We start from the raw sequence: 9201 nt of genomic DNA, 5'->3' as shown, positions 1-9201 counted from the left end.
TATTTGATGAAATACGAAAGTAAACAAAAAATTTAAGTTACACCGTTTTGAGTTAAAGCTGCAATTTTAATGCTAATTCATGAACAGTACTAGACGTTTTTTTTTTTAATCTGCTTGTTAAATTGCTTTCTTAAAAAAAAAAAAAAAAAAAGGTGGCACCAGGCGCCAAGTCCAAGTCTTCTTCTTATACCACGTTGTCAAATGAAGCCAAAAAAAAAAAAAGTTAATCCAGGCAACCAAACCAAAATATAGTCCTCTGTAGAAATGTCTTATAGAGGGTTTTTTGGAGGCCGAGGCTGAGGTGATGTAAACTCAGAGTAACTTCATGTACGTCAAGACGATGAAAACAGGTGAGCGTGGTAACTAAGGCAACTTCAGCATGACTAATACGCCTCTCCCTCCCCCCCAACTGTCTTGGATTACAGTAGATGAGGAGGAAGATGTGTGTGGCAGAATGGGGGGGAGGTGGGGAAGGGGGGGGGGACAAGCGATCCTTTCACCTCCTCTACTCCAATAGAGATGTTTGTTTGGAGAGGAGTAGAAAAAAGATAGCAGGATAGAAAAAAAAGCTCATTCGGCCACCTCTTTACCAATAGAAATGTCTTTTGGGAGCAGAGGAGGAAGAAGATCCTTTCATCTCCTCCTGTACGCGTCGTCTGAGGTGAGAAGAGGAGTATTAGTAATAGTAGGAGTAGAAATATAAATAGATAAGATGCAGACAGAGGTTTGTTCTCCCTCCTCCTCTTTGTGCATCATTGACAAAATTCTCGTTAAAGAGTCCGTTTCAGAGTTCAGAGTTTCCACCTGCTAAGCGCTGACATTTCCTGGGGGTGGTTGGAGGGGGGGGGGGGGTGGGGGGTGGGGGGCGGGACATCCAGTCGGCTGCTGCTGGTGGGTCAGCTGGTCGGTCGGTTGTCACGGTGACAGTGAGAGAGAGAGAGAGAGAGGGTAGGAGGTGGGTTTTTCCAGTCAGTCAGTCGGTCAGGGTGGGGTTGATACAGATGTGCAGGAAGTTGTCGGGGTGGCTGAGATGTTCGCTGAGCCACTGAAGAGGAGTCTCCAGCAGGGGTTCAATACCGTGAATCACCACCTGGTAACGCTTCACCTCACCTGCAGAAAAAGAGAAAAAGATGAATAATTAAATCAGTAGCATCTTTTAAAACATCTTTTTGTTGTTGTTATTGTTTATTGCTGCTTTCCACGTTGATATTTTCCTGTTTTCTCTCATTATTTTAACACATTCTCTCTGTTTTACTGTGTTTGAAACAATTTGTGCATTCGTTTAGAGATGTGCTGCAAAAATACAGTTATTAAGATTATTATAAGTAGAAAACAAGAGAGGATGTGGGAGAGAGAGAGTGGAGGGGAGGAAAAGGAAAAGACAGGAGGAACGACGAGGTGCGACACAGAGGAAAAAGGGAAGACAGAAGGAAGAAGAGGAGGAAAGTAGTCAAAAAGGGTGAAAGAGAAAGAGGAAAAAAAAGACAGAAAAGAGGATATTAAGAAGGGAGAGGAGCGAAACGGGTTAAATGAAATACTGTAAAAGGAAAGAATGATGTAGAGAGAAGAGCGAGGGAGAGACGGTGCAGAGAAAAGAGGAAAACAGTTGGTTACGTGAGGTGAGAGAGACCACATCATACGCGATAGTAACTCATCGGTGTGGTGGCTGAGAGAGAGAGAGAGAGAGAGAGAGAGAGAGAGAGAGAGAGAGAGAGAGAGAGAGAGAGAGAGAGAGAGAGAGAGAGAGGGTGTGTTGAGTCATGTGTTGTGAGAGAAGATAGAAAGTGTACGAAGGTAAACCTGAGCGTGTTTTTTTTTTTCTTCTTTCAGCTATGAAGTGACAGTTGATTGTTTTTATGCTCGTTGTTGACAAGATTCGAATTTTTAAACTTTCACTCTGACAGTTTGACAGTTTCATACTGTGTGAAAGTGTGTGAGAGTGTGTGTGTGTGTTGCTAAATACGATGGCCTCCATGTGACTGACCCCGCCCTCCTGTTGAAAGACCACGACCGCAAAAAGTCCGTTAAAAGCAGCGACTTTCTCTGCCTTCCAGGGTTGTGAGTGTGTGATTCGCACTGAGGAGATTTCTGAGATGATTTTAGAAACATTCAAGGAGCCTGAAAGTCTGATCTATGAACGTTTGAAACCTTTTCAAAGAGGCACACAGAGATCATTTTAACTGTCATGAATACTGCACTAGTGTGATATATATTTATATAATGTCTTCTTCGGCTATGATGACAAACAGAAAGCGTTATATAACTGGGCTTTTGCAAGGATGTTTGAAGTGAAAGATACTATCGAGCTGCATTGTGGGAAGTGTAGGTTTCATTGTTTTAGAGCTTGAACCACAAAACTCACTGTCAAGAGTTTAATGGCAGTTAGAATTTCTTGATTACAAAGCTTTAACTCCACACGGGTGTCCTGGTCTCCCCTCTTCTGGGCGAGGTTCCCACACGCTTCATTGAGGTTTATGAATCATTCTCCGTCTGGACCTTCACCTGGGACCAATTTGCCTTGGGGGAAAACCAGGGGCTATGGATCCCGATGACACAGCTCTCGGGGTAAAAGGGGAGCTCAAAGCCCTCCGCCACAATAAGGTGACGATTCTCGGAGCAGAGAGGGAGAGTCCTCTCAGCCTGAGAGATATCCGGGGGGAACACCTCCTGGACGCCTCCAACTAGTAGGGACTGGAGGGACTACATATCTCTTCCATCCTGGGAATGCCTTGGGATTCCCAAGGAGGAGCTGGAGGGTGTTGCCGGGGTGACGGATGTCTGATAAGTGGAAAACCGGATGGATGGATAAAGCATCACTAAATAAAATCACTGTCCTGTTAGAAGATAAAGAAGTGTTCCTGGTATATTAAAGACCTTTAAAATTCAATTTGACATTAAAATATTGTACTATATTAAATACTATTAGATGTTATTAAATGTTTTTCAGACATTTTAACCTCCAAATATTTATTTAAGATATTTCCAAATGTTTTTTTTCAAGACTTTTACATATTTCTTAAAGAATGGGTTGGTAATGTGAATGTGTAAATGTGCTGTTACATACTGAACAGGAAATAAATGATTTCAGCTGCTTGGCTGTTTGATTATTACAGTGAATTTAATTAATAATGTCTGGATATCATTATTTAGAGCTCCCTCCATGTTCTTGGAGTAATAAATAAAATTATACAACGATGAAAATGACAGTTTCACGTTTCTCTGACAGTTGGGGTCAATTATAGGACTTCAAAAGGGCTTGTAGGCCAAAAAATGTTAATTATTTCCTACAATCTAAATCTTTATTTGTACAATACAAAATTTATTTTGTTTTTCAGTCATATTTTGTTTGAATTGTTTCTTCTTTTTTTAGGTGAAATGTGCAGGTGAGGTGAGGAAGCTGAATGAAATCAGTCTGTTTCTATTTTACTTTGGTACTTCTAGAAACCAGTCAATCTTTAGAAAATGTTAACCTGTTTAAAGATAATTAAGAATTTAATCTAACTACCAGATTGATTCATGCTTCAAGACAAATATTTTGGCAGTTTTGCAGTGAAAAGGCCAGAAGGTGATCAATGTTTCACTCTGCTGTAAAACAAACTATGTTTAACATGTGCTTTAACATAAAAATCTTCAACACAGCTGTCTTTAATTTGGTTGGTCTAAAGAGGCAAAAATTATAGATTATGGTTTTGGTTTCAAATATAGATTTCTATTTCTAAGTAACTATTTTTAAATATTTTACTATTTGCAAATGACGTTTCAGTTTCTGGCTAATTAGGACGACTCTCGTTTACGATCAGAACGTTCTCGGTGTGCGTGAGAAAGACATAAAAGACCGTCTACCACTCTTGACCTCACACACACATACATACATACAGATACACTCTTAGAGGTCGTCCCCAACCACCGGGTGCATGACATTTTAATTCCACGTAATAACAAGAAGGCGGTTGAGGCAGAGCGTTTAACTGACGGTCTGAGAAGCGGCTCCACCCTACACCTGCTGAGCAAAGTGCAAGAAACTAATGCCAGGAAAACAATGCAAGAAATTAACTCAGCAAAAAGGTTCTCTTCTAGAAACTACAGATGTGCACATTCAGGCCAGACATGTGGGTGGAAGAGGTGCAGAGTGGGTGTTCTCTGCTGGTGGCTGCTTTTTTATTTTTTTTTTTAAAATGCAGTAAATATTTCTAATTTACTAGCTAAACTGTTTTTTTAAACTAAATCTGGGCAATTATAAACCATAACAGAGTGACTGTCTTCAGCTAGTAGCTGCTACATACCAAAAGCAAAGCAAATAATATAATATTTTACCTGCTAATGTGATGTTTGTGATATTTTTTAACAGAGCAGAGGCAGATCACAGATGAAGCTAAAAAGGTGATAAATGATTTGGTCTTGCTTGGTGGATTACAAGCTGTTATAAATGGTTATAAAAAGAAAAAAAAAGGTTTTATTTCACCAGCTAATTTAGTTGTAGTTTAGTGAATGTAGGATGTAGAGTTGTAGGCAGAATGTGAGGGGTTGACTATTAAATGGACTATTAAATTCATTTAAAAAATAAACCTAAACTGTTGGGTTTTTAGCAGCTCAGTGGATTTTAAAGACCACAAGAGCAAAGCAAGTGAAAAAAGAAGAAACCACTTCACATTCTTCAGTTTCCTGTGGGCTGCTAGAATCAAAAAAGGAAAAAACTACTTTTGTGCAAATTCACAAGCAACAAATACTTTTTTTTTCATTAATACACTAAGAAAAGGCCTTAAAGTGTCAGGCAGAAAGTGACTAACTCCAACCATAACCCTAACCATAACCCTAATTTTCTTTGCTGTTGGTGGATTCAAAAACACAACAAACTATAACTAATTTATCCAACTAAATTCTTTTTTTTTTTTGCCTGGAAACAACACATGAACAGTTTAAAGACTCAATAAACTTGAAGAGACATGGTTTTTCTACTGTGCACTTTCTCTAGAACAGTTTCCTCACATCATTAGCTTACTGCACCAAACCACCGAGCTGCCACAAGCTTGAAAAAAAAGATACCAGCTACAATTCAAACTATCACTGTACTGCTTTGATTTCCTCTTGACTGAAGGAAGTCAGTTTTTTTTCATCTGCTTTGCAGCCGTATGACTATAACTGAGGTGAGACTGCTTAAGAGGCAACTGAATACATTTTCTGTAAGAAAAAAAAACCAACAAAAAAAAAAAAAACGCTGAAATAAAGGGTGAAGTGAAAGAAGAGTATAGGGAGGAAATGAAGACAGCACTAAAATGAGATGAAATACTGAAAGAGAGAGAGAGTTGAAAGGCTAGTTAAGATATAAGTAATTAAAAGGTAAGTGTGCTAAAAGGAGATGAGGTATCAGATGAAGTGTATTAGCTGAAATTAGTCGAACAGATAAGATATGCAGGCACACATCATGTGTTTGAAGTTAAGGTCACTTAAAAGAGCTGAACTGTAAACGCTGACATAAGGTGAAGTGTAGAAAAACAGGAATTAAAAAAGGAGTAGTTAGAAAATTTCTTTACTGTATGGAAATTTTCTGGTTTTCAATATTTAAAAAAAAAAGGGTTGAGTTAGAGGTTAAGGTGCCACAACACTGAACCAAAACATCCCCGATTCAGGCCTGGTCTGGGACTTTTTGTTTTTTGCATTCCCCCGTTTGTCTCCCATCATTTCCTGTCACGTCTCTACTCGGCTTCCTATAAGGGCATAAAAATGTCAAGATCAATGAAATTCTGCAATCATCTGCTCTTTTCCATCCATTTTTATTCTTTTGGTGGAGTTTTTCTCTCCACCAGAAGAGTCTATTTTCTCTGAACAGTGTCATCTGGCAGCAGAAAAACACTACAACTTAAAATTAACGTAATAAAAAATTGGTAAAAGCTGAAAGAAATGAGTCAGCAATCATCTGCTATTTATTGTATTATTTACTGCTTGCACACCACTACAAAAGTGTTATTATAGTAATAAAACTACAGACAGGTTTTGTTTTTTTTTTTTATCTGTTTGGCTGTTTTTGTTTTTTTTATTTTGTCGTCAATAAATGCAATACAGATGATCACATCCGATGAGAGGATGAACTCAGACGACTACGTGCAAATTGTGCAGAATCTCAAGACAATGATTAGTTTAGAAAGACCGAAAGTAAAAGGTGTTATCCTCACACTGGGACAGCAATAGCGAGAACACACTTTCTCTGGTTCGCACACACACACACACACACACACACACGCACGCACACGCTAGTCTATTTCTGAGCTATGTTTCTTACCAATTTCCTCCAACCTTTAGCCCCTGTGTTACCCAGCAACTGGCAGGCAGAAGTGGGCGAAGTAGGTGTATTCTCATAGTCTCACTATGAGAAATGGGGGAAATTCACAATGTGCCACGCCCCCCCCCCCCCCATCACCCACACCCGCACACACAAACACACATATTACTGTAGATCCTCACATTACCCACCTGCACCTTAATCACTCTCTCTCACGAACACACACACACACACACACAGATAGATAGATGTGAGATGAGGTCAGCCTCGGTTATATCTCTGCATGGTTTACCGTAGTTTGGTCAACGTCAGTATGAATTCCTGCAATAAACACATCTTTAACAGCTTGAGAGAAAAATATTTTTTCACTGATACATGGTAGAAAGACAATACTTTTGTTTTTTTGCTTAGAGCAAAACAGAGCTGCCATCTCCAGTGCCGGTAACGCTACAGAGTGAACTTTAAAACTTTCAGTTCCCTCACACCCTAATCTTCGTTATACACACACACACACACACAAGCCTACCATCAAACTAGTTTGTACATTTGTGATCAACTTAATTCTGATGTTTACGACGTGACTTCAAGGCAGCAAAAAGGCCACATAAAAGGTTTACAAAGACCAGTTAATCAACACATATAGGACTCCCTGAAAACCTCAAAAATAAACTTTTTCAGGAGGGAGAGGGGTTAAAAAAAAAAAAAGCTAATTATGTTCTTTTTTATATATACTGTACAGTTTATGTGTTTAAATGCTGAAAGGTGAGAAGCAGCACAGAGAATGCAACTGACAATAAACAGGCAGCTAATGCACTGGTGCCACAACTGCTGACATTGATACCAGAGATGCTTGTTGACATTTGTGCACTTGAACAATAAATTTAAAATCTGTGGTTCTGCTCCTCCTCTGTATATCTGACAAGCCTCATTTATGTTTTTGTTTTTTTTCTGGGGGCGTTTTTATGTCTTTATCAGACAGCCGACACTAGAGAGATGACAGAAAACTTCACACTTTATCAGCCGGGTGACCAGGCTGCCCTATTAGTCCATATGCGAATGATCAGGCCTTATTTATGTAACAAAATAAAAGTCCTGAAACTATATAGACTTAACTTAACAAACTAATTAAAAATTAGGTTTGGAAATTTGCTCAAAGTAAAAATATTGTCCACTACACTCAGTGTATAGAGGAAGTTATACTGGTACCATGTCACAAGGTTTCATTATGGTCACACTGTGCCTGCTGTGCTTCAAATATGCATAATTTTGGAGTTTGTGGCAGAGTTGCACATAAATATATAGTGACACAATGAAGAACATAAATGGTTTGTTTCTTCAAACGTCTCATTGGGTTGTTCATTTAAATTATCTCTATAATTTATGTATTTCTCCTGGTCGTTGTGCGCCCCGGGCTTTGGCCTATACTGCCACCTCCCATCAGCCACATCTGAACATATCTGATTGTGGGTTGGGATGAGTTGAAGTTTGATTTAGAGATTATTGAGAAACGGATTGGTACCAGGAAACAAGTCTTTGAAACAACAACAACAACAACAACAACAACAACATGGGACACCCAGTTTTGAAAGGGTATTTTTCCACACTGAATAAATGAGCAAAACACATGTTGGATGTGAACTGAACTGTGGGTGTTCCTGCTACTGCTCAAGATGTGAAATTATTATGATATTAAACTCTTGAGGTGAGAAATGATGAGCTCTCAGTTAGCAGTTTATTTTGACGTATTACAAAAATCAGAGCAGTAAGTCACTTATGGGAAAAGCAGCTGTGATTACAGTAAATGTGAGGGTCAATTCCCTCTTAGACCGCCCAAACATACAGGTACAACACCCGGCAGCAGATTTGTCATATGAAAGAACACACAAGTGATGAATATTATACAGGAATAGAGATTTACAAAGGTGTTTTCCCAGTTTGACTAACACTCGGTTGTGTGATTCATTAAAGCGTCAGCATGTGTTTTCAGTGTGTTTACACGCAGAACACGCCACTAATATCTGGGAGTGATCAGTTCCAGGGAAATATTTTTATTATAAGGTTTACAAGGATCAAATGACTGATGTGCAGTTGTATTCAAAAGTTTGGGCAACCCTTGACAAATAACATATTTTGGTCATTTTTTTAATTGAAAAGATATAAACAGTCTCCCTAGGATATGGAAGAACAATATTTTCAGCAAACATGAATCCATATTTACTTTTTATGTCATAAATTGAACATAAATAAATAAATAAATAAATAAAAACATCATTGTGGCAAGTACAAAAGTTTGAGGACCCTAGGAGTTCCGAAGTCTCACATTCTTTTTACAAGGTCTCAGACCTTAATCAGCTCGTTAGGCCTGAGCCATGTCAACAATGGTCATTAGGAAATGTCAGCTGGTGCCAATTTCTAAGCTTTACAAGTACTCTGACTCTTCAAACCTTGTGCGAGCACTCAGTAACCATGGGTTCCTCTAAGCAGCTGTGTAAGACTCTGAAAATGAAAGTTATTGATGCCCACAATGCAGGGGAAGGCTACAAGAAGATGGCAAAGCGTTGTCAGCTTGCAGTTTCCACAGTGCGAAATGTAATTAAGAGATGGCAGTTTAGGGGTTACTGTAGAGGTCAAGATGAGATCCGGAAGACCAAGAAACCTCTCAGATAGAGAACTGCTCGTGTGCTGGTAAAGAAGGCGAATCAAAACCCCCATTTGATCGCAAAAAACCTGCAGGAAGGTTTAGCAGACTCAGGAGTGGTGGTGCATAGTTCCACTTGTGCAGCGATGCTCGCACAAACAAGACCTTCATGGAAGAGTCAGTAGAGGAAAACCTCACCTGTGTTCTCAGAAGTATGAAACAGAACATCTGCAGAAGCTGGATGCGTTCTGGGAACAAGTGCTATGGACTGATGAAGTTAGAACTC

At 39.2% G+C, this 9201-nt stretch overlaps 1 protein-coding gene across 1 annotated transcript in view; it reads right to left on the bottom strand.

Annotated features, from left to right (window-relative positions):
- Window positions 1–845: 845 nt before the first annotated feature.
- atg5 (ATG5 autophagy related 5 homolog (S. cerevisiae)) overlaps window positions 846–9201 on the bottom strand; it is a 41336-nt gene continuing 32980 nt past the window's right edge. The window contains exon 8 of the mRNA XM_042424809.1: window positions 846–1110. Coding sequence (XP_042280743.1) covers window positions 974–1110 — 137 coding nt within the window. The 3' untranslated portion in view covers window positions 846–973. The remainder of the gene's footprint in view (window positions 1111–9201) is intronic.

The sequence above is a fragment of the Thunnus maccoyii genome, chromosome 10, assembly GCF_910596095.1.
Source record: "Thunnus maccoyii chromosome 10, fThuMac1.1, whole genome shotgun sequence".
In the NCBI taxonomy this organism is placed as follows: domain Eukaryota; kingdom Metazoa; phylum Chordata; class Actinopteri; order Scombriformes; family Scombridae; genus Thunnus; species Thunnus maccoyii.
This window is presented reverse-complemented; position numbering and strand designations above follow the sequence as displayed.